Genomic DNA, 26,743 nt, shown 5'->3' with positions numbered 1-26,743 from the left:
CAGTGGTTTGGCGCGTAAAAATAGTTTCATCGGAATTGTTTTCATCCATTACGATTTGTCCGTATTTCACCCGGCCATTTTGGTTTAAGACAGGCACCCCTAGTTCCCAATTCTGCGGAAAACCGTCGTCTTTGGCGTTGGTCTTGTTTTATATGTACAGAAGACTGCTGCCTCAGTAAAGAGTTCGTACGTTCTAAGATACGCGTGATTTGATATTATTTTACATAGTCTCCAGAGTAGCAACCCTTTGCGCTACCACTATAATATCGTCAGGCACCACCACTGTTAAAACAAAAGTCGTTGTCGATGTTTTCCTTTCGTTCGGAGTGCATGGCCAATTGGTGGATTGCCCAGGAATCGGGGAATTCAATGCCTAGCGTTCCCGCTGCCCAAAATTACCGAAACAATGGGAAACAAAAGCGGCAGTGTGCTCCGCGTCGTGTGACACCTCAACTTACCGCCACCTCAGTAGAAGGATAGAAGCCGACGGGACGAATTTGCTCAAAAAGACACCTAAATGAGGGCTAAGAAAGATACAGAAGTTCCAAAAGAGCAACAATAAGTAACACGAGGCTTTCGCCTAGAAATCACGCAATTAGTATGAAGTGCAGCGAGAATTCTTTTTTGTGGAAGTCAAACCATTAGCGATAACGGTGACGTTCTTATAGCTCAACAAAGGTATTATAAGCTTGCTGGCCATCAAGTAAGACGTACCGATTTTCAGCTTGTTTGGCTGCGAAACCTGAAGTGTACATCAGGACACTTCAGGAGGTGTCCCCTAAATTTATAGAAGGCTATTGCAGGCTTTGCTGTTTTATCGCTTCTTTTTGTGAATACTATCATTGCACCAAGAGCAGTTACTGTTGTGTCATGAGCAACTCCGCGAAAGTTTATGTGCCTAAATGCCGCGAAGGAGCATGCGCCCAACAAAAAGGGAACAAAGCTACTAAAAGCTTGCAGGTCATCAAATAAGACATACCGGTTTTCAGCTTGTTTGGCTACAAAACCTGAAGTGTTCATCAGTTACCTTAAGGAGGTGTCCCCTAAATTTATAGAAGGCTATTGCAGGCTTTGCTGTATTTTCGCTTCTTTTTGTGAATTCTATCATTGCACCAAGAGGAGTTACTGTTGTGTCATGAGCAACCCCGCGAAAGTTTTTGTGCCTAAACGCCGCGAAGGAGCATGCGCCCAACAAAAAGGGAACAAAGCTACTATAAGCTTGCAGGTCATCAAATAAGACATACCGGTTTTCAGCTTGTTTGGCTGCGAAACCTGAAGTGTTCATCAGGTAACCTCAGGAGGTGTCCCCTAAATTTATAGAAGGCTATTGCAGGCTTTGCTGTATTTGCGCTTCTTTTTGTGAATACTATCATTGCACCAAGAGGAGTTACTGTTGTGTCATGAGCAACCCCGCGAAAGTTTATGTGCCTAAATGCCGCGAAGGAGTATGTGCCCAACAAAAAGGGAAGGCGTATGCCAAAATTTAGATGAAGAGGGAGACAAAAAGGAGAGGAGAAAGAAGGCAAGCGTTTAGAGAAGGATGAAGACGAGCTAGACCAGCCTCTACCAAAGATCGCACTTTCTGGGCCTGTTGTAGACGTCGTTGAGCCGACAATATTATTAACCGCTGCTAGGTACCGGAGGATGCTGAAACTCCCAGAACAGCAAGAATCAGTTTTATTGTCATTAGGCCATTTGATTCATCTGAAATTCTCCTGTAAACCTGAATAGTGCCCTTCGCGCAACTTACATGTGATAATTACAGACCTACGTTGTCGAGTACCCCAGTTAAATAGGTACTTACACAGGTCTCGTCTGGCGCCAACCCCTCTGTGCAGCTATTGTAACGAAAACGAGTCTGTGGAACACTACTTTTTGACTTGACGTTTTTCACGTTTCAGACGTCAGACACTGGACGTGCCGCTTTGCAGTTTGGGGGTATCCCTAACAGTGCCGGCTCTACTATCATTAAGGGCATCTGAAATAGGGTTCTGCCGTCGGGATGTATGCTCTGCCCTCCTGCGCTTCATTTAAAATTCCAATACATTCTATTTATGATTGCAATTATTCGCTCTTGCCATGATTTTTTAGTTTTTTTTTTGTTTCGATTATAGAACGTAAACTCTTTCCAACCGGTCTAAAGTATCTTTTCTAAGGGTCTCGTATTTCGATAAAAATTTCATTTATTTTCAACGTCCCCTGTTGATTGGCCGATCCCATCATTGGGTATAGGCTATGTTTAAAGCGCAACAATAACAGCCACAACAACAACCAGGATGCGCTTCTGGAATAGACCGCTGCTTTACTGAGCCCTGCTGGCGCATCAGGGTTATTGACACATGTTCCAGGATGTGATCCTCGAGGGAGAACCCCACGGCAATGAACCATCGGCCGCGGCTAGCACCAGTTTCAGCTGGGCTGCCCGGCTTGAACGCACGGTTTGGGCACCTGAATCATTTCCCGACGACACCTGGGGATACGAACCATAGGCTGGGGGCAGCGCAGGTTCGATTCACTATGATGACAACCTACATAACTTGATGCATGTCTTCATCTCACCTAAGGCAGCCACAAAGCCAACAGCGCCAGCTGACGTGAGAGATTACCATCTATAAGAACTATAGTTTGTGAACTGGAATAGCAAGTACATTTTAGCATAAAATTGTAGCATTTGTCGCGTCTATACCTATAAATATCGTGCGTGGTATTTAGATTTATTTCAGTTGATCCAATCTGCCAGCCTGACTCACATGACACGTTAGGTTATACCTTCGTGAATGACAAGCTATAAAAAGAAAATTCTTTCGCGATTTTTTTATAATTCTTTTATTTCGTTTGTGTAAACGCATGCATAGAAGCAATCTCCTGCATTTAAGACGTACTTCTTGTTGTAATTTGTGCAATTGTGGGGTTGTCACGTAAAAATGCATTCGAGTACAAAACGTGAGCTGGAATACGCGGGTAAAAAGTGTTGATGCTTGTCATATTGGAGATAACATTGTCCAGAACGTAACTTTGCGATTGTTGTGTTTGTCGCCACTGATTTTTCCAATGGGCGAAACTTCCTTGCTTGGGAGAACATACATGGGAGCCGAAGGTGGCGAGTGCCCACCTTATACACAGAAAAACAAATGTGGGTAGTAAATAATTCTTGAGAGGCGGAGTTTCTCCGGCTTTCAGCGCCATCCCCTCGCACACCCCCCCCCCCCCCTGCCCTGGGTTAGAAAATTTCGGGGACGCGGACTGTTACTTCTTTCCCCCTTCCTGCGGACGACACTGCGTTCGGCGTTGAGTTCTTGGTGATTTTGTTTCTGGTTTTATATCACACGCACACCTAATATATGCAACACTGCTCTGCACTGTATGTTTATTCCGTTTTTAGAACCTTGGTGCTCGCCGCGAGGCCTATTTTTGTATTTCATGAATAGAAAGTCTATCTTTCCGGGTGTAGTAAGCTATCACAATTTTCGGAGAGTTGCTGTTACACAGAAGGCATACTTGTTAAAACTATGTTCGGAAGGACGACAAGGAAGTACCAACCTCTGCAGTGCGCGTAAACTCTTTTCGTTGTTTTTGTGGAAATTAACGGGTTTTAGGGCCTCCTTCCCGCCCCCCCCCCCCCCCCCACTCAAATGATACAACATGGAGTGGTATATTGTGGCAAATTGATCGAACCTTTTCTTTTTTTAGGAGCGGCGTAGCATTTTTCCCCCCACTCGCCCCCCCAGAACAAAAACATTACTAAAATTTACCATTTTACAGCAACGGAAAGCACAATCCATTTTTATCTTACGCGGAAAATAAATTACCTTCCGTACACTGTTTACAATTCGCGTGATTTTCGCATGTAATTTACACCGGAAGTAGAAGCAAAGCAATAAGGTCATAACGACCAAACTGAATAAGATTCAACGTGATTCCCGCTTACAGATATCGCGCAGTGGAACAGCGAAAACAGTGGTACTTTTTTTTCTGCGCATGAATACAACATCTGTCAAGGACAACTCGATTTACGGCTCCTACTTCATACTGATACTACTCCCTGATAGCAGTAGCATGAGTATGAAAGCACCAGAAGTACGTAGGGGTCCACTGCATTGCAAAACACAAATCTAACCGTTAAAATGTGATTCGCCTGATAAAATGCGCTGACATGGTGCTGTCTATTTTAGGTCGTTGAGCATCTGTAGGAGGGGATTGTGGTACAAATATGACTATGCGCAGAAGCTTGGTAAGCGACAGGGAAATTGAACTGGCCTGTCGTTTCCAAGAGGTCAGAACATCTGGTTAATGGAGGTACAGACAGCGACAATGTAAACAATTTGTGCCATGCATACTACAGGCTTCTTTAAATTGCAGTAAGGAAACCATACTAGGATTTACCCAGACGTTGCCGTCAACAGGGAGAGCGGCAAGCTAATGCTCTATTTGGAGATAAGAGTGGGGATAGCTTTTCTGATAAGAAGATCCTCGTAACACAAAGATTGATGACCATGGTTATCTGAGGAACCGGATCGCAAGAGTCGTGGGGGAGATTATTACATCGCTCATGCCCAGAAATCTCCGAATGGGCAAAGAGTTGCCCTCAGAATAAGTGCTTAAGCTTTTATAACGAGAAAAGCTGCCTTGGTGAGAGTCCAAATGGCAACAGTATTTCAAGCGTGGAACTCACAGAGGGAAGCTCGGGGTTACATAACTCCCACGAACTTGCGTGCGTATTGGTGAAAAAGGGCGAAATCGAATACGGCGTGAACTACGGAAACAATCCTTTTATTTACCGGTATTTCCCGAGATTAGGAAGTACGAAATGCTGCTGGTTGAAATGGTCTTTTGGGGGAAATAGGGCATAAATGAAGAGAAGCAGTGCCTAGGCATCCATTTAAGGAGGTACCGATATCTGTGGAGTCGAGTGATTATATGGCGGGAGTCGTTGGAAACCGGTACATTTTTCTGTTTTGGGCGCACCTAATGCGCAGGTTCCACGGAATTGTGGGCGCTGTGGATGATAGCGATATCCCTCAAGAAGGATATTGAAATTGCATAGAGTTTCAAACAATAACTAAATGAATCTGGTGCTACTGGCACCGCGAACTCCTAAACGGCGCTTAACATTCGATGGGAACGATGGGTAGCAGTGAAAGCAGAGTTGCTCAATTTTTACCACTCGCGAAACTTTCAATAGGCCCGACGTATCAACAGCTGGTCTGCGGTTGGCCCCCCTGCGCTGGGACACAAGATCGGGGCAAACTGACTAGCCTGTCTTTTGCCGGCAGAAAATTGATGTAGCACCCAAGTGCTTGGGGCTGCTGCTGTAAGTCATAAAACATTAAAAAGAAAACGCTACAAAGATAAGTAGGTAACACCTATTTTATCTCTTTTATTGCAATGAGCAAGCATTATTTTACAAAAATTTCCGTATTGAGCTATAGTTTAGAGAAGTTTAGTTTTCGTCCCCTAGGGGAGCCCCAGTAAACTGGCCCCTGAGCTTCGCTGGAGCAGGGGGCCCGCGCTCCAGGCATTCTGAAGCGCCCTTTCCCAACTTGTATATATTGCAGAACTCTGCAGTGGAACCATATCGTAGAACCGGATCGTGGCTACGGATGCGCATATCAAGTTTTTGTAACAGAAAAGACTTACTGCGCGGTTCGCTATGTACAAATTACTACGTGCCCAAGAAATGTGGTTCCCCAGGAATGGTGTTAGGCGAAATAAATAAAATGGCGCTTTTCGATAAACAGCGGCCGCGGAGTCGCCGATGTTTCTAGAGTACGTTCGCCAATTTCCGCCGACTAGACGTGATTCCTGCTTTTAAAAAATCTCATTCTAAAAATGAGGCGCTTCTAGTTTCTATAATAGAGAAGCTTTTGTGCTGGTAAAAACAGAACCTTTACTTTTGAAAAAGTCATTTTACCCTGAATTTGTGAGATTTATCAAGCAGCGTTACGATCGGTTGCCGATCCGGTTGGTCTACGCTTTAGGATCTGGCGTTTGGACTGAAAGAGTGGCTGCCCAAAACAGTTCGCACTCTTCGTCAGCTACAAAAATACATTGTTCTGCCGAATGAGCGGTGCCGCAACTCCTAATTCGCAGGCAAAGTCTTCGCACACGACACCATAATTTGTGTTTCGGATCTGGCTGTGCCGACAATGAATTGATACCCCACCTGATCCGCAATTTTGTATATACACTCTTAGGCAAAAATGACTACAAGTCATTTGTGGGGACTAACGGCTTTTGCCACAATAATTATTCCCTTTGGGGACTAAATGTGAGGGGGCCAACGATTATTCGGCCACCCGATTGGAAGAGTCGCGAAAAAAAAACACACGTCTACCAGCAGAGATCGAACCGCCGACGCCCGCAAAAATACGCAAGGAACTCGACGGGCTACCACTACACCTTTTTTTTTCTTTATTACTAGTCTTCAACACACACTTACAACACAAAAATAACCACACTGCACTTGGTAAAATACACACCGACATTACCTTACCAGCCGTGCCTCCGTCTAGGCTTTGTCATTTAATCATCACTTTAGAGAAATTACCGGCTGTAGCAAATCAAACCAATCTGGTACTCGCTCCTGGACTCTCAGCCCCTCAACGAACTGCGTGACACTCTCCCGCAGAAACTGCCGGGCCGGTCGGGCATCCACGTCACCATAAAGCCACGCCAGACGCGCCCTCCATATGCTGTGAAGGCCAAGAAGCTTTATTAAATCGTTGGGGACTCCTTCGTTATTCTTTGTGGGTAAATACCGTATACCATGCGGGGTAAGTGGGAAGTCTTTGTGTAAAGTACCCAGAACATCCTAAAAGTGAACCGCCATCCAGCAGTGTATAAAAACGTGGTCTATGTTATCCGGTTGTTTACAAATTGTACAGTCAGTACCCCACGGTGTATCTAACCCCTTTTCTTTTAACCATGTTGGCACAGTAAGTGTCCCCGAATAAAGTTAGAAAAAAAGGGACTTCACCACCGGTTTTACAGCCATACCCTTAACTCTTTTCAGTACATCCTGCCCTGGGCCTTCTTTGTACAGTTCTCTATATCGCGGTATCGGGAACAGACTGTGGCAAACATCTTTACATAATTTTCTACGTGACACTGTACTCAAATATTCCATCAAAAATTGAGTTGACTGAAACCTGAGTGACATGACAACTTCTTTAAAATATCCTGAAATCCGTCCCTGTATGGGCAAACTGGATACGACAAATTCCGGCCGTGCTTGAGACAGCCGCACCTGGCAAAGAGTTCGCACAAAAGGATCGCTTGTATCGCGAAGAAAAAGAAACCTATTCACCAACTGGCGGACAAACAGGTGCGACAACCCAAACCCGCCCTCCTTGACGCGTCGAAAAAGGTTATCTCTACGGCACCTTTCCCATGTAGATGACGTGATAAACACAGCAAATGCACGATGCATTTTCTGTACGTTCAAACGCGAGCAGTGCAACACTTGCATAACGCTACACTGGATAGAGTGTATGTATCGTGTGATTTAATTGAAAAATGTGAAGGGTACGAAGTAAAGCCTGTATCATTTCCAGTTCACTGCCTGGTGGTGTGTAATCTAGGATGCAAGAAATGGACCAATCCTTTCACGTGGGAGCTATGGAAATTAAATGATAAGTTACTTAGGGATGAAATGTTTTTTGAAAAAGGGAGTGGTTTCATTCGGAAAATAGAAAAGGATAAAATCGGTGAACAATGGGAGTGGTGTAAACAGGAGGTAAAAATGAGGGCCATTGAGAGGTCCACTGTCGTACGATACGAACATAAAATTATTGAAAAGACACTAAGGTCAAACCTAGAAAAACTTATCCATGAAGAGTGCAATGCGCCTGGGGTGTTTAGTGAGGATATCATAAAAATGAAACAGAAACTTGAGGCGCTTTACGATGAACTCTACCGGGGAGCCCTTCGTGAGAGCGAGAGTGGACCGATTAGCCGGTGCAGAGGCCCCTACCAAGCGTGCGCTGGGTATTGAACGGGTGAATGCTCGACGTAATCATACAAGGGAGATAGAGTGGGAAGGACGGGTGACGGGTGATCAGCAAGAGATTGAACAGGCGTTTCATCACTACTACAAAGATTTGTTCACCCTCCGCAAGGTTGAGGTGGAGGCCTTTAAAACCGAGTTTATCAGTGCTTTCCCAAGGATTGATGAAGACCACAAAGCAAGTTTAGGCCAGCCTATTGCAGTTGCTGAAGTTGAATGTGCGATCGATAATTTGTACAACGGAAAGTCACGGGTCCAGACGGATTAACTGCAGCCTTTTACAAGGTCTTCAAAAACAATTTATCGCCACTTTTGGCAGCACTATTTAACGAGGCCTTCGAACTAAAGGCATCGCCACCCTCTTACGGAGAAGCGCACACGATACTCATACCTAAAACAGAGGACACGGATAAACTTAAACATGTAACAGCATATCGCCCTATATCCTTGACAAATGTCGATTACAAAATTTTTATGAAGGTGCTTGCACAAAGAATTCAAACAGTCATGAAGCAGATTGTAGGCCACACCAGACGTGTGGCATAAAAGGACGCACTGTTGTTTCAAACACACACAAGGCGAGATGTGTGCTGGAATGCTGCGACGCTGCCCGAGCTCGCGTGGCTGTTCTCCAGCTTGTTTTGGAGAAAGCATTTGATTGTGAGTCCCATGAATTATTGTTGCTGATTTTAGATCATGTGAACGTTGGAAGAGTCATCAAGTAGGAGGTGGCTCTGGCGTACCGGAAGTGCACCAAGATTATTTGTAAACAAGACGCGGGGGCCCCCCTTAGCGTTTAACGGTCGGTGCGCCAGGGCTGCCCTCTGACCCCACTTCTTTTCTGCCTGTATATCGAAACGCTCTGCCTAAATATAATTGAAAGTGAACACATTCGCGGGTTTAAGCTATGCGAGGCAGAGGTAAAACTTCTGGTCTACCCAAACGACATTGCTCTTTTCTGTACGACTAAGGAAAGTGTTACAAAAGTGGTGGACATTGTTAAACGCTTTGGGTCAATCACATGTAGTGGGGTAAACTGGGGGAAATGTTTTGGTTTCAGGAAACGGGACTGGTCCTTTACACCGGAATTTTTTGCCAACGTGAGATGGGAAACCAGTCCCGTTAAGTATCTAGGGACGCCACTGGAGGGCTACCAGGACAGCGAACGGTATTGGCGTGCCCGAACGCCAGACATACGCTACAGGGCAGAAAAGTGGAAAGGGGTTTTTCTTTCAATGTTTGCTAAAGCGACTGTTTGTAATTTATTTTTTATTGCCAAAGTGTGGGCTACCACTACACCGCGCCGCCGGACGGGTGGTTGAGAAGGTAATTTTCAAGTGTACAGCGTGTAGTGCTGTCTCAGGTGATGGATTCATTGCAACTGGTGCCGAAATTTCTATCCATGCAAGCGACCTTGCCCGCGATTTGCGCTTTGCGCTTAGCGCTTTGATAACTTGAGGGTCCATTGCTCATTTCTATATTAAGTACAGCCTCACAATCAGTTTTTTTCTCGTAAAGAGCAATAAACTCGTCGCCTGTTGAGATAGACTGCAGGGTGATCGGACGACTCAATTGTTTACGCACAAATCAGCACGAACTAAGTGTATTCTTAGTGTTCGATACATGCGCTAAGTGCTCTAGGTATCGTGTGTGAAAGCAGTCGTCTGTGTGAGTGTCAGTTAAGCGAAACAAACCAAATTTTCCTGCATCGGAAAAATCAAATTTGGTGTTAGATAGCCTGAATACTTCACTTAGCGTCGCTAGACGATCGGGACTGGGCGATGCAACTGGGTTTTACAGCAGTTGCACCATTGTCATAGCTTTGGTGCACAATGCAATTACGTATACCGAGTGTAAAAGATAATTTCACGACGCTTGCCTGTAGCGAGCATTTTTATTTTGCAGTTGTTGTCATCAGACACTAATGCGTTTTTTCTCGTCTGTGAAACACATATTCATTACGCTTGGGGATCAACGTTTGCTATTGTCAGTAATATTTGTTGTATTGTTTACGAGCTTGAAATCTTTTATTGGCCGTTATTACCTCGCCCGAATCGTATGCAACACACGGTGTAAGGTCCACTTATGAGATTAGCCGCCAGGCGCCCGAGCTGCGCGTGAGAACCTGCCGCTCTGTCTGGCGACGTAGCACTGCCAACACTGCGCTGCAACCACCCCTAATTCGTCATGGCGCGCACGGGAGGCGGATCATCTGGCCCATCGCATACCTCAAGGATAATCCCCCATTGAGAAAGCAAACAGTGCCGCCGGATTCCAGGAACGTCTGCCTGACGCGCGCAGGTGGTGGGATTACCGGCGTCAGGGCGAGTGCCGCACGAGTCTCTCCATTGTTGTCGCACCCTGGTCAGCATGACGCACTGTCGCCGTCTTTCGCTTTCACCCCGTGGGGTCGCACGACCTGCTCGTTTGCGAGCGTGCCGTTGAACCGAAGATGGCGGCGCCTCATTGAATATTCCGTGGCGTGCTGAGTGACAGCTGTCTACGTGAATTTAGGCACTCCCTCGCGCCTGTACGTACGCTACAGGGGACGTTCCCGAGAGAGGGTGATCTCGAGGTTTTATAAGGCCGAACTTGGCCGTTAAAAATCGTTCTTGTCTGAGCGCTGAGCTGGCAGTAACCGGCGGGACAAGGAGTCTCGACCGTGAAAGCTAGGTTGGGATTTGGGAACCCCCTAGTCGAGGTTAAGATCGCGTCGGAGGTTTAGGGTGCAGCGCCAAACCGGGCAACTAGACGGATCTTGTGGCGAGACAGAGTCTCGGCCGTAGTTTCTCGAGCGGTTTGTGTACGCTCCGAGAATAGGAGAGTTAGACGAAGTTGAGGAGCTCGAGTGATTTGTGCGCACTCGGAGCTAGCGTCTAGCTGAAGTTTGCAGTTTTTCCTTTATCATTCATGTACCCAGTTTTCCCCAATGTAAATAGCTGCATATAAACCCTTCGTTTCATTTAATCAACCCATACGCCTTGAGTTCGTCAATTCAACCGCCGTCTCCAAGAACTTCAACACCATCGCCCTGCCAGCCTCCTGCTAAATCAACCGGAGCCCGGGCGATTGGGTTCCTGATTGACACCGGATTTCGGGGACTTCAATCTTTACTGGCGCAGCCGACAGGATTTGGCAGAAGAGAACACCAGGCCACAGCCAAGGGTAGCAAGCGAACGCAAGCACGTCTTCGTCGGCACCGGCCTAGCTCCGCGTGGAGTGGAGCCGCAGAACCAAGCCAGCGCACGCGGCCAACGACGCGGCAGCCGACTACAGAAGGTGCGGGTGAGTGGGATTTCTTGCGCTTCATTGTGGTGGTGTAGGCTGAGTCTGGGGTTGCATGGTAGTCATGCGGAGCATGCTGGCGAACATGGCGGAAGGAGGCAAAAACGGTCAGACGCTTGAGGCACCACCTCAAGGAGGAACAGCGGCAGGAGGGGTGGTCCAAGCGGTGTCCGAAACAATGATTATTAGGCGAATGGAGTTGGATTTTCAAGAGCGAGAAGAGAAAAGAGCGCGTGAATTCGAAGAACGAGAGAGAAAAGCAGCGCAAGAATTTAAAAAGCGCATGCAAAAGCGGAAGCTCGAATCTGAAGAGCGGTTGCGAAGGTATGAGTTGGAGCTGGAGCGGAGAAGGCAGACGCCCTTGCGCTCGGATACCCGCGAGCAGAAACAATGGGGCACAGACCCAGCTAGTTGTATAGCAACAGCGAAGTTGAATGGTTCCGGCCAGTGTTTGGAGGTTGTACATTGCGATGACAAAGCAAGCAGCCGTGACTCCCTAAACGAGGCTAGCATTTCTGCCGATGTCGAAAGCGTGGAGATGGACATTGGGGTGTGGAGCGACGAGGTAGGCGCGGCCGGTGATACCGTAGAGCGTTGTAATGAAGTGATGCTCGAACATGACGAGCAGCCTCGCAGGCAAAGTTTGGGAATGGAGCTGCAGTGCATGAGACAGAACCCTTCGAACAGGCCCAGTTACGCGCTGACAGCAAAGTTGAATGGGGGCAGCCCGTTTTTCAATTTGAAGCCGCGCGATAACGAGCTAAGCGGCCGTGACTGCGCACCGGAAGCGAGCGGCTCAGCCGTGAACAGCTGCATGGAAAGGGAGGCGAGCACGCGGAGTGTTCAAGCGAGCGCGTCCGGTATAGGAGCAGAGTCAAGTGGTAGCCCCGTTGTTGCGGGTGTAGAGCCGCCAGCCGCTTTTGCATCGGACACTGTGTAATGCATGCTGAACATGCCGGCAAGGGCAGTACCCAAATTCTAATCGGTTGACCGGAGGAGACTGGAGTCGCGCAGGAAAGTCTTGGGGCCCGCCGCGCTCCCAATTACGCTAGAAAGTTGCACGAGAAAGCGAACTCCGTGTCGGGCGTACAGAAGCTCGCCCAGATGAGAAAGGAGATAGAAGACGAGAAAGCATGTGACGAGACGGAGCGAAAAAGAGACGGAGTTGACGATCGGGCTGAGGAAAAGCAGGAGTTAAAGGCGCATAAGGGAGCTGAGAAGGTAGACTGGGTTGAACATGTAGAAAATGGAAGAGGAAGTGATACAGAACGCGAAAAGACGGAAGATGAGGAGCTCAGAACGTTTAAAGAGGGTAGGAACGATACGGATATGTCGCGTGGGTTTGGTAGTCTTGATGGTGAGAGTGTAACCGAGGAGGCCGATGGAGAACACGAAAACGCAGGCGTGGATTCTTCGAAACCAAGAATGAGAGATCCCGAGGAGGTTGTGAAGGAGAGGGAAAAACCGTGTGAGGAGGCAGCTACAGTTGAAAGCGAGGAACGAGACGCAATCGGCGATCTCGCGAAACCGGTGGCCGAGATAGAGCTTCGTAGCTTTAGTGTTGGTTGCGGCCATTACCGAGATTTAGTGGGGAGCCGCGCTGGGAGGGTTGACGCACTACGTTTTGCGGCCTGGCAGTGTGTCACAGGCCCTAGTTCTCAGTTTTGCCAGGATGAGTACATGCTGGGACAGCCGAAAAACTGTCTTTCTCAGGCCGCTGCTCAGAATGCACCTAGCGTGCACGAGCGGTTTTTGGTAGTGACAGGTGCTTGTGAGGTTGTTGTTGTGGGGCAGTCTGTGCGTAAGGGAAAGCATGATGCCGAGAAGGTCGTCGCGTTCGCGGGCCGCCATTACGCACCAGCACCAACCCTTCGCTCACGCTGCCTGCGCAGCATTGCCTTACGTTGGGGCATGGGAGAGGCATGGCCACTTGGCCTATAGGACAGGAAGCGAAGTCGCATTTTGCCATACCACTCCGTCTTCCCCGAGGTTGTGTTCGCCTCATGTGGCTAAATTGTCGAGACTTGCGTTGACATTGCAACGCTACGCGGTCTGGATCATCTGCAGAGGGGGCTGGAAGTACGCGAATGCACTCCCCTGCTTTCAGATTGTTGCTTGGGGAGGCTAATATTGAATTGCCTCCGAGCCTTAACACTGCCACGACGGACGTGAACGTTCCCGTTCACTCGTCCTTTTTCGTTGGCGGTGTGTGTGTGTGTGTGTGTGCCGCAGTTGTGCGCGACGAGAGTCCTTGAGTGCTCGATCCGTGCACCGAATTGATCGATCCGCGTACCGAACTGAACATTCTGTGCACCGCAAGTGAGCGAAAGCACAGCCGAACATTCTTGAAGGGACGTTATCAGGCTACGCCGTCAAGGAGAACATTTGCGCGCGTGCGCATAGTGGCAATGCAAACTTTCTTGAAGTTTTATTTTTGTTGACTGCAAAATTGCCCATGTTCTTTGCCAGTCCTTATTCCTTTTGTTCTTGTTGTCGAGTGCTGGAATGATTGTGCGTGTTTGCAGTTATATCGCGCATCACTGTTTTAGGTTGAGTTGTCTCATTGTTCGTGGCGTTTACGCGCTCCGGAGACACTACCCAATTTCTTTTTACCCGCACTTAGTGTTTTTAGAATTTTTTTTGTGTGTTTTGGGTTTTCTAGAGTATTCCATCCCTGTTGAATGGCTTGTCGATAGGTTGTGTTTGTAGTTTAGGCGAGAAAGAGTTCGGATCAGCTGCAGAAATAGAAAGCGGCTCATTTGTGGTTATACCTAGCTCCTTCCACGTGTTTTTTTGTTTGTTCCGCTGTTATTGCTGAAGGAGAGATGAAAGGAGTGGCCCTTTTAAATTCTTTTCAGATTGACTGAACCAAGAGCTCCAGTAACCCTCTTAAAGGGGGGAGTTGTAAGGTCCACTTATGAGATTAGCGGCCACCCGCCCGAGCTGCGCGTGAGAACCCGCCGCTCTGTCTGGCGGCGTAGCACTGCCAACACTGCGCCGCAACCACCGCTAATTCGTCACGGCGCGCACGGGAGGCGGATCGTCTGGCCCACCGCATACCTCAAGAATAATCGCCCATTGAGAAGCTCCGGATTCCAGGAGCAGACGTTCCGGATTCCAGGAACGTATGCTCGACGTGCGGAGGTGGTTGTATTAACGGCGTGTCTCCATTGTCGCGCCCTGAGCAGCATGACGCACTGTCGCCGTCTTTCGCTTTCACCCCGCGGGGTCGCACGACCTCCTCGTTCGCGAGCGCGCCGTTGACCAGAAGATGGCGGCGCCTCATTGAATATTCCGTGGCGTGCTGAGTGACAGCTGTGTACATAAATTTAGGCACTCCCTTGCGCGTGTGCGAACGCTACAGGGGTGTTCCCGAGAGAGGTTGATCTCGAGGTTTTATAAGGCCGAACTTGGCCGTTGAAAATCGTTCTTGTCTGAGCGCTGAGCTGGCAGTTCCAGGCGGGACAAGGAGTCTCGACCGTTAAAGCTAGGTTGGGATTTGGGAGTCCCCTAGTCGAGGTTAAGATCGCGTCGGAGGTTTAGGGTGCAGCGCCGCACCGGGCAACTAGACGGATCTTGCGGCGAGACAGAGTCTCGGCCGTGGTTTCTCGAGCGGTTTGTGTACGCTCCGAGAATAGGAGAGTTAGACGAAGTTGAGGAGCTCGAGTGATTTTAGCGCACTCGGAGCTAGCGTCTAGCTGAAGTTTGCAGTTTTTCCTTTATTATCCATGTACCGAGTTTTCCCACTGTAAATACCTGCATATAAACCCTTCGTTTCATTTAATCAACCCAAACGCCTTGAGTTCGTCAATTCGACCGCCGTCTCCAAGAACTTCAACACCATCGCCCTGCTTGCATCCTGCCAAATCAACCGGAGCCCGGGCGATTGGGTTCCTGATCGACACCAGACGTCGGGGGAAACCAAACTTTACTCACGGTATAAACATAACCTCGCCGAGAAGGGTCCGTCGATCACGCATCGCCGCTCATTGCCATTACCCGCCGTTCGATTGACACTAGGCGCTTTGTTTTATAATTAACATAGAGATTTTTTCCAGTGGCACCATGTAAAGAACCTACTGACTGCAATGAATTGTGTTTCGGAAATCTGAAACGTCCACATACATACGCGGGAAATGGGAACGACCATGCCATTAGGGGACTAACGACGCAGCAAAGAGACTAAATACATGCGTTTGATCTTCCCGTTACTCCTTATAGATCGGCAGGGACGAACAGTTGGTCCGAACTTGTGTACACGGCACACACTCTGCTACAGTCACTCCCATTGAAGATGAACCTTTGCCCGCGAAGACTAACAGCTGTCCTTATTTTAGTCCTTGCATAAGAGTGTAGAGCATTTCCACTCAGCGCGGCGTCAGCGCACGAGTGCCATTCTCTTCATGGAGAAGCGTATTTTTGAGTTCTTTGTAACACCGTATATAAGCAAGGGTGTTCATGCGAGACCGAGACAAACATGAAGCTGGCTGCAAGATCCAACACACAGCTATTTCCGTGAAGACGCCGAGCGTCAATCCGAACAGGTTTCTAACCACCACGTCCGTTTCGGCCACGATCGCAGCGCCAGATTCCTCCCTAGATATTATCGTAAGAAACTATATACTAAACTGCTAGTGGCGTAGAAAGGATACGACCTGGCGCGAAATCAAGTGTGAGTGTTTTTTGAAGGAAAGGCGTGTAACCAGGATTCTCCTTGAAGAATATAGAGGACGAGAATAAGAATAGTGTGGAACGCTATAGTCAATTTGTTCAGGTTGGGAAGCATAGTTACATTGTCACTGCGCAAACCCTAATTTTTGTTGGTGTGTAGTCTTGGCGTATTAACTGTTACAGAATTTCAAGAGGACTGTGATTTGGGCGAGTTGGTGAATGTTCATGATTGACAATCCAGCGCGCAAAAACACGGCACAAAAAAGAACGAGAGTTAGAGAGTAGCGCTGTCCTGTCTAACTCTCGTTCTTTTTTGTGCCGTGTTTTTGCGCGCTGGATTGTCAATCATGTTACAGAATTTATTGAGTGCAAGGGCTGGAACAGCCTCGTGGCGGTCACACCATCCTTCGACCAAATATCATACAACCTGGGCGACCGTTCGTCAGGTAGATATATCTGTATTCAAAGACTCAGCGCATTCAAGCTTAGTGAGCGCCGTTTAAATAAAACATAGCAAATACGTTACTGCTGCGATGTGTTATTCGCACCGAATGAAATATGGTGGTTGTGCTCGTAGTGATATTTGTAATGTTGACAGAGAATGCCAGACCTATATTGAGCGGGGAGCAAGCGTGGCATGTACGTAAATACCAAAACAACGCTCAGACCGTGAGCAAGAGGCGCTTGAGAGCTCTCATGGCGCCTTAGACGGTTTGTCTAGTGCAAGTCGAATTGGTGAAAATGACACTTCACTCAGACGAATAAGATAAATTATTAGTGTGCTGAAGGTCTAAGACAAAAAAAAAGTGATTCGACACATGCGGCCTCTAATTTTGTTTTTTTGCTTGCTATTCGAGATACTCGTTTTGTTCAGATCCCATTATGTGTCAGAAAAGTGTTACACATTTAAGATCTTCTATGATGCGCTACGATGCGACTACTTGCACCAATATCCGTACCCTCAAAACTAGACAATAATGAAACCAACCTGGAGTCCAGTCTTCGCAGACAATCTTCCGATCACCCGTGCGGGGGCCCTCGGTGAACGTCCACCATCCCCGAGTCTCTTCGTAGGTGCAGTTGGCCGGTGTGTCGGCAGCCGCGAACGCGACTCCGCAAGCCAGCAAAGCTAAGCCGAGACCCCTCATGTTCGCAGTAAGTCGGCGACTGTTCACTCAGGGCGAATTCGCCGTCGACTGCCCGCCTTGTTTACTAAGGAATATGCTACTTTTAACTTCTTCTTGCACCTCTTTTATCTAGAGAGGATTCTGATAAGCAGTCACAAGTGCCGTCGCTTACTCCGGCACCAACTCCCCGATAATGAGTATTCGATTTCAAGTGGCCGCCAAGCGAAATAAGAAAACAAGACCATAAACACCCAAAGGTACCGGCGATAAGGCGTACAGATAGATGGCGTGAGGCGTTTTTGAGGTGCTCTTTTTTTTGCTGAGACCGCAAAACAGCTTTTTATAATTCTTGGTGTGCATCATTTCTCTCGCACTGTTTTCTGTAATAAAAACGCTGATATCAGATTGGCACATAGAGGCTGGGCTGTGCTAAACAGTCATTCGATGCCGATGCCAATGACACGGTTGTCTGGATAGGAGTAAGAAAGCATTACCATTTGAAACCACTTCATACATCTGCTCGGTAAGAAACAAATGCGCCAAGCACTACTTTTCGCAATTTATATAAATTCCGTGAATATTTTCGACATTTATTTAAAAAATGATTGATTGATTGTGCGGTTTAACGCACCGACACAACGCAGACGATGAGGCGCGCCGTAGTGGAGGGCTCCGGAATAATACTGACCACCTGAGAATCTTTAACGAGCGCCGAAATCTCGTACACACAGGCAAAATAAAGAATGGAGCTACAGGCGAGGCAGTCGCTTTCAATGAGCTTGTTTGAGGACACTGCCTCCTTATGCAAACACGAGCTCTGTAACGTGGTATGTTTCGCAGTTTGCGAGGTTTTTGTCCGAAATAATTAGTACAAACGCATTTCGTCCTTTCAAATAGTGTAGTTAGTCGCCCCTGCGTGGGTGCCTACAAGACTCTTATTGTCACAAGGATTATCTGATACAGACCTTCTGGAGTTGGGAAATTATTCCAAATATCTTAATTAACACAAATTACTGGCGGCTACTCTACTCTATGGGGGTAACATGCGCTAGGTTTCTGGAAATAACATCATTCCTTATAAAATCCTTATGCATGATAGTTGGGACCACCTTTATAAAAGATTTAGGGCCAAAACGGTGGAGTAGGCTCTTTCAGAGGCGTGTCCACTGGTAAAGATGCGGGACCATTTTTCTACTACAGCTATATTTAAAAGTATTGATGATCGCGGCATTCAATGTGCCTTTCGAAAAACCTACAAGCGCATTGGTCAATTGTAGCCACGCAGAGATATCAAGGAGCGACGGTGGGAATTTTCGACACGGCGTTTTGAGTTCATGGAACATGAAAGCCAGGAAAGTTTCAGTTTCCGCTGCCTCGGCCATAAGCATAGCAGAAACGCGAAAGATAAACTCAGCCATGGTGTCTGAGTGGCTACAGCCTTTGGACTATAAAACGCACATATCTCGGTTTTCTGGCAACGTAATAAATCTCTCTTGTCATAAAATATACCGAAGCCGTCAAAAAGGGCGAAGCTCACACCCCAGATGGAGCTTAGGTGAGTACCATGCCAAATTTTGAAATTTAAAACATCGTGTCTATACATCTTTCATCGAACTGGCGTGTTTTGTGGCGCTTATCAGAAAAGCTTGAAATGAAATCTACCAAGGCAACATATGCTTTTTATGAGAGGGCATTACGCAAGGTATTTCACGAATAAACGGCATTGTATACATTGCAAAGACAGACGCCACAAAAACTTGTGCGGTAAAAAACATATCAGCTACTACTGTAGAACGTTTTACTACATTTACATGCTCCTAACAGCATGGGCAAATATTCTGGCTGAGTGGCCCAAAAGGCCACTATGTAACAATGTTAAAGTTTTCCATATTGACAAATATATCAAGTTCTCTATGCTTCAGATTTCGTAAACTTGTATTCTACATTGTTGAGTGTTTCCTGGCTCTTGTATTTCTAAGGCTGCGTTAAGTTAATATTATTGCGTTTTCAAAACAATAAATTATCTCTTGTGCTTTGCTATATAGCACAACCTAAAATGTTTAGAGATAAAATGTTTTTGATGACATGTTTAAATACTTTATTATCGAGACAATGCCAATAAAACGTTTAGACCAAAATTTTAGAATAATAAATCTAGCGCCTATCACATATAATCACTGTCAACGAAGTTTAGATACGCAGCTGTATTCTACAGGGGGTAAAACCTTGAAGTACGCGGAACAATTTGAAGAGATTTTGGAAAGAAAAAACACTATTTGTCCTTCTGACGAAGTTTGCAGGGCAAAGTAGATTGCATTTGTTGCGGTTGGGCTGGCTTTTAGGCAGCAAGGTACCCGTAGTTTAAAGGAAGCATTAGCCAAGTGAACAGCACCGACAAGCACTCGTCCTGTCAACTTCGCTCGTGTATCTCTTCCACTTTTGTGTTCCCTGCAACGTTAGCTTAGTGAAACCACAAGTAAAACCTGCTGTATGGAATTTTGACTTCCTGCTGTGTTTGGCATTGCAACGAGCTATGACGCAATTCGGCTTCTTTTATTCCGCATTATTTTCTTTCAGGAGGTTACCACATGTACGGATTCCCTTGCCGAACGCGCCTTGTTTAATGAGGTTCAGCTCAACTCAATTCAAGGCATTACGTGTGGGCTTGTCATGGGTTGAATGTCGGCCTATGCACGGGTACTGATTCCAAGAAATGCTGTTGCTGAGGCAGAGATACGTGCAAGGCTGCGCTCTGACATTCAGTATTTTTTTAGGCCGTTGACCGTTTTTAAATTGAAGTACAAAAAATTTAGACCACGGTACAAACCGTGAGCATAGTTTCTATACATCAGTCAAAAAAGAGTCTGCGGATATTATGCTTAATTTGTACATTTTAATATATACAGAAAAGTTTTTTCATCATCGTCTTTATAATCATCCCCTGTTTCTGGCCACTCCAAGATGGACGGCTCTACCAAAACATCCAAGCAGTGATACCGCGAGCGAGCCGAGTCCAATCATTGCTTCCACAATATTTGTGGTTACTCCCTCCTCGGTGTTCTTGGTTTGCCCTATTTTGTGAATCGCAATTTGATTGCCACTGTTTAATGCAGGTAGTCAATCGGTTTTCCCTCACATGCGTCAGGTGTCCTCCCGCAGCCCAGCATATTTCAGATTGGTGTAAATAAATAACCGCCGATATGATGGTATTTATTTATTCAAAAGCTTAAAACAGGCTGTCGAGCGAGAAAGTGTCTGGCGTGGGTCGTCCGCCGTCTGAATAACTAGACAGAGAGAAGTAACAAATATTTATTTCAATTAGGCTAGGTCGCATTTTTCAAAGAAAAGAACAAGGAAGGGTTCGAATGCCCTTGTATAAAGGACTCAGAAACATAAAAATGGAGGAGGTCAAAGTCTCTGGTGTACCAATTATGGGACATGTTCACTCTTTGTATGAATAGACACACAAGAGCCGATATGTTGCGCGAAGTTCATGTGGCCCACGCAGTACTATAATACTTCGCGGATGCCCAAGTCCTGATTTGGTTGCTCGCATAGCAGGTTGCATAGCAGATGCATTTGCGTGTGCTTGTGCGGTATCACATTAAAGGACATCCTTGTTGGGTTTTTGTTCAGACGCTGTTACATTTCCGCCAGAAAAAACTTTGTCTCTGTTAAGGTGCACGATTTGATTATGTGGTCCGTGTCAACAAACCCTACACGCGTTGGGATTAGGAATATCTGTACGCAGCGAGTAAGACTCCCACGTTGAGATATGGGCCCAGCGGTAAAGACGCTTTAACTCTTGTTTAAGTACGGTCCGTGCTGCGGCGATCGTCACCGGAATCAGGTATAGCAGATTGGCCGGCAGGCCATCGGTGTGGGGGCGGAAATTACGAAAAACCTCGCCCACCAGCTTAAGAGCCCGCTCATTGCCTGGGTGGCCTGCGTGCCCGGGCACAAAGCTGACCGTCACTCATCTCCACGTTTATGAGGAAAGGTGAGGCATGTGGCACGACATTAATACCTTAAACGAGATATGTGGTTGTTTGTAATGTACCACGCCACGTCCGTAATAAATATCAAAGAAAACTCGGCAGCTCGCCTCTTTAAACCAGCTTCATTAGGGCACGCTCCGAGTCCGCTTTGGCAGCGAAATAGTCTCGCGTGGTCTGTCGAACACGCCGTTATGTTTAGGTCGACATATTTGCTCCCTCGTTCACAACTCATAAGAAATGTTCATAAGAACTTCATAAAAAGTGCTTAGGTTTTGTAGGCCTCCACATTTATTACCTATTGATGGAAAAGACAAAGTTTTTGTGATACAAAACAGTCTTTCAATGCTTTCTGTCGTCACAAATCTTTGGTGCCCCCTCAACAGACTGATACAAATAAGGTAGATAAGATTTTTTTAAATTCATAGCTTAGAGTTACGTGAAGACCTCCTAGACAATAAAGTTTATGCACCAAGGAAGACACAGTATTAGGTGGTAAATATTGATGTGGGTGGCCGAACTATTAAATCTGTATAATTAACTCTAGTTTCTGCAGTAAGCAGACATGTTCGTATTGAAAAGTTAGAAGCAATCGTGTTTTACGCAGTTTTATTCGGCCGAATTCTGCTAGCTCATCCGCACTCCCAGATACCGACCTGCGCAGCCTAATTGCCCTTCGCATGCTAGAAAGTGAATACCGACGCAAAGCTGCTCCATGTTGTTCTGGATCCCTAAGCGGCCACGAGACCTGCCGATGCTCATAACCCCATTCCATACTGAAAGTGTGCCACTTATCGCTATTTCCTCTGCCTCCACACCATTGTCAAATTAAACACCGTACTCAGCAGCCACATCAAAAGGGGGGAGCTTTGTGAGAGTCCTGACTGTCTTGCACACGCAAGCACCCAACAGCAATTAAACTTCTCAGTTCGATATCTCGGTGGGTGGAGGCGCTGGAAGAATTGTGCGAAATGAAGCTAAGTAGAAAATTGATTGCGTTACTTTTCAGTACAATCAAGCCTGCGTACGTCAGCCACTAAAAAGGTTATTTATTTCAATTTCGGTTTATTAGGCCACTCAAACCAATATTTACCACCTGGGCGCATACCCTTACTGTAGAGGGTGTCAACGTACATCTAAGTACCTAATTTTAAAATTCATTCGGCTTAACTTTGATCACCCTGTATATAGAAAGAGCGCGAGCTGCAGCAGCTGCCGTTTTCTCTACGGAGCATTCCTTCAAATCGCGTGCCGTTTATTGGCCCGGTCTGCGCATATGAAAGCTCATTGTGTTTGTCGCACCACTCTACTTTAGCCGAAACTTTTTTACCTAGTCTTCTAATATTTGTAAGCATACATATCTTGCCCTTCATTAGTGGACTTTATTTTTTTCCTGATTTGTCTTGCCGCAACCGAGGACTGCCTCCGCTTTTTCGGGCTTGGCACGTTACTACGTTTGCGGAATTTGTTTAAAAATGCCATGGTTCCCTTTTGCGCAGTATATATTACGTATGTATAGACGCGAGCTCGGTTGTCAGTGGCTGTTACTTATAAATAGAATGAAAAAAAAAATACGCATCGTGCAGAGTATTCAATAATAATTTATTTGTGGTAGGATAGGCAGAGGACGCCAGATACATATTGATACCTAAAGATCAATCCCAATACATACTCACAATGACTTAAGACGGTTGCATAAAGGCAAGAAGCGAAGCACAAAATAATAGGCTGGACAGGCCGCTCTCCTTTCCGCAGCGACACTTCTGAATCGTTGGAAATTTGGTGCGGCATAATGAAGAGTAAAACTGCATTTTTTACAGGTTACACAAGACAGGACACTCAAGTCTACAACTGGAGGCAATTCAGCCGCATTCAGAGTAAACGCTATGTATTCATTGCTTTTGGTATAGTGTGGAGCACCCGGCAAAAACACAATTTGAATAATAAGAGCCCGAAGACATCATACCAACCTTTTTTACGTGCCTTCTTGGGCCCAAAGTAGCACAATTTCCAGGCAGGTAATTAAACCACAGAATTGAAGTTGCACATCAAGTGAAATCCGGAATTATATTTGCCTAGTCCGATGTAGAATACGTCCACGATCATTGTAAAAGGGCACATTTGCTTTTATCACTGCTCCATCAGCTTGATTTGGTCCTTCCACAACTTTGTAATGTTGATATCTGCTTACTACACTCTGCAGCCTATTTTTTCACGCATAAAATACCGGCGGCGTTGAAGAAAAACGGAATCACTCATCCCGATCTTCCCACAAAGTGTGTATACCGCAGAGCGAAACCTGTTTAACAGTGCCCATGCAGACACGACAACAGACAATTGGTTGGCGGGTATTTGTTGTAACAGGAAGAGGAAGAGGTCGACGAGGAGCCGGGCAGCAGCCAGAGGAGGAGAAAGAGGAGGAGGTGAAAGGACGAGAACCGGTCTGTTTGTCTACTTAGTGAACTCGACCCAATAAAGGGGAACGTTACATTTGGCGCAGCCAACTATTCCGGACAATGTGGGTGTTGCTCAATCTGACCCACTGTGAAGATGGACGTCTGGTGGTCAACGGTTACCAAGAGGACGGGGATGATGCTACCGTGATCCTCCCAGAAAAGGTCAGCACACCTGACTTCATACCTTTCCTTGCCACGAAAGCTAATCTGACGCTAAACGAGTTAGCGTTGAGGAGTAACATCAAGGTGAACATGCGCGCCGCTGATTTTCAAGCTCGGGTGATTAAGCCAAGTGAATCAGTGAACGCCAGGTAAGACCATCCAGAGGAACTCACGCGTATCATGGAACACGTTTTGCGTTTGCAAGAACAACAACTTCAGCAGCAGCAGCAGCAATTTGTGTCTTTCATGGAATTGAGTCGTGATTTACCCCGGTACAGACAGGAAGTTAAGCCTGATTGTTTTGATGGTGCCACCTCAAGTCCAGCGGCATGGATTCTGTTCTACGAATACGCGTGCTCCAACAATCACTGGATAACAGACTCTGATCGCATCAATAACCTACGAATATACCTTTCGGGGAACGCGAAGAAGTGGTATGAATTGCGGATGGCAGGGAACGCTGGCAAGCCCTGGGCTGACTGGCGAGCCAGCTTCATCCGTGCATTCGACTTGAACCCCGTTGAGCGTTGGGATCAGGCCATTTTCTTCAAACACACGGAGGGGACGTTGGTGAATTACTTCTACGAGAAGCGAAGGCTCCTCCAGCTTGCCGATCCTAATCTCCCCGAGTCGTCCATTGTACCACTCATCATCCATAGTATGACGAAAGCCGTTCAACACCAGGTTCTTCCAAGGGCTCCTACAACAGCGGAAGGACTCCTCCATGCGGTGAGGGACGTCTGCCCTAACCTTCTGACACCAATAGGCCAGTCCCGACAGTACGACACTGCTCGGAATGCCATGCTGTCCGTCGCCAAGCCTAGTGGTGCTCATCAGCAAAAAACGACTAAAAGAGGTTAATCGGCCCCACCCAAAGACCCCAAGCGAGACTGTGTGCCTGAATCTGAATCCAATTTGCAGTATGCACCATTGTATGTCAGCAGGCGACTTGAAAACGTTTGAGTGGACACCGCAGCATCAGTGAGTATCATGAGTACAGGACTTGCCTCGCCAGATGACATATTTCCTGGTAGGGTTGTCCAGGTACATGGCTACGATGGGACTGCTAGGGTGCTTGATAAACGGACGCGCGTCGAAGTCGAGTACCAGGGAAATAAAGTGCTCGTAGAAGCATTACCAATAGACGACATGAAGTTTAATTTCCTCCTAGCCGGTCCTGACACGAAGAGATTGAGAAACCTTTTTTGGAAGGATGAGGTGCTCGTTGACCATCCCACTGGGACGATAGGCGCGCAGACAAAGCCGTACATCACGCTGATCACGAATAGCGAGAACGTCTGTTCCCAATATCCTGAACTTTTGTGTGTAGGCACTTATCCGCCAGCCGCAGCAGTCATGGAAGTGCCTTTTCAACTGCGCGGTATTACTGCTGTACGAAAAAAAACCACATGGCATGTCCTACGAAAAAAAGAAGTGACTAAAACTGAACTGCAAACTCTGCTGGAGTATCGTATCATCCGACCTTCCGTATCAACATTTGCGTCACCTATCACAACGGTTCTCAAGGAAGATGGTATGTATAGGCTGTGCACCGACTACACGCTTGTGAATCGCCAGGCTGACCTGTTCCCGCACCAAATGCCAAGAATAGACGACATCATCAATGAAACCGGCGGTGCTCTTGGTTCTCTCGAGTCGATCTGTCCAAAGGGTATTTTTAAGTACAACTTCAGGAGGAATACAAGCACTTCACTTCACTCGTGACTCCTTTTGGTACATATGAGTACAACAGACTCCCCTTCGGATGGAAGAATTCTGGAGCATGGTCCAGAAAATGATGGACACCATCCTTCAAGAGTTCACTGGACAATTTTGTGGAGTGTACGTCGACGACATAACAATATATTCCATAAGCAGAGATGAGCACATATCACATCTCTCACAGGTGCTTGACGCCCTTAGTAAAGCTAAACTGAGGATTAATTTCAAGAAGAGTGAGTTTATAAAAATTCTGTTGTCTTTCTGGGAAGAGTTTTTGATGGCAAGACAAAAAGCACAAAAGAGGAATCCGTCAAGCAAATTCTTCAGCTATGCAAGCCCCATGACGTGCATTCTCTTCGCGTCTTCCTAGGACTCGCCGGCCACTTCAGGGCATTCATCAAGAATTACGCCACTAAGTCGAAATGCCTCACAGCATTGACGCAGAACGATCTTCCCTTTGAATGGACCAAGGAATGCGACAGCGCATATCAGGAGCTTACAAAGATTATATCATCGGACCCAGTGTTGACGCTTCCAGATTTCACGAAACCATTTGAACTGACCACAGATGCATCACATTATGGAGCCTGGGCGATTTTGTACCAAAGAGATGACAAGGAATCACCGAAAAGACAGCTCAGGGCCATTGGTTATTATTCTTACACATTTACCAAGGCAGAGAGTAATTATTCTGCGACCGAAAATGAGGCCCTGGCGGTAGTGATGGCACTACGTTACTTCCGAACGCACTTGGAGGGCCGACGCTTCAGATTATTCACAGACAATCAAACCTTGACCTATATACTAAATTTCTCCCATCCAAAAAGGCGGCTGGTCAGGTGGGTCAGTGAACTGCAGCAGATCGCATTTTACATTGCTCACAGACCAGGTGACAAGCTACCGGACGCCGATGCCATGTCACGACTTCACATAACTGCTCCACGTGATGATCACCACGTGAGCGTGTTCTTATGGGACGGCACAGAGGCAATGTCGCTGAAAGATGGTCGTTTACAGGTACCGAAGACTAGTGTACCAAAAATCTTGGCTCTTTACCATGATTCACCTCACTCTGGCGGACATGACGGATTTTGGCGCACATACTGGAAAATCAATCAAAGATTTCATTGGAACACCATGTAGCAAGACATCTCTGAATATGTACGGACCTGTCACCAGTGTCAAATCTGCAAGGCCAAGTTCAAACCCAGAGGTAGTGCAATCATCATCGCAGAACATTCCAAAGAACCATTCGCAACGATCCACCTTGACTTCGCGGAGCTCAGAAAAAAGGCGAGGCAAGAGGCAGCACGCAAGCGT

The 26,743-nt window shown here is 46.8% G+C and overlaps 1 protein-coding gene across 1 annotated transcript in view; it reads right to left on the bottom strand.

The window, feature by feature from the left end:
- Nucleotides 1-17,186, bottom strand: part of LOC144141235 (dipeptidyl peptidase 1-like) — a 44,882-nt gene extending 27,696 nt beyond the window's left edge. The window contains exon 1 of the mRNA XM_077672794.1: nucleotides 16,950-17,186. Coding sequence (XP_077528920.1) covers nucleotides 16,950-17,109 — 160 coding nt within the window. The 5' untranslated portion in view covers nucleotides 17,110-17,186. The remainder of the gene's footprint in view (nucleotides 1-16,949) is intronic.
- Between the last annotated feature and the right edge of the window lie 9,557 nt (nucleotides 17,187-26,743).

The sequence above is a fragment of the Haemaphysalis longicornis genome, unplaced genomic scaffold (assembly GCF_048455015.1).
Source record: "Haemaphysalis longicornis isolate Haplotype H1 unplaced genomic scaffold, Haemaphysalis longicornis Haplotype H1 scaffold_6, whole genome shotgun sequence".
NCBI lineage: Eukaryota > Metazoa > Arthropoda > Arachnida > Ixodida > Ixodidae > Haemaphysalis > Haemaphysalis longicornis.
The sequence above is the reverse complement of the archived record's forward strand: the minus strand, read 5'-3'. Positions and strand labels throughout refer to the sequence as shown.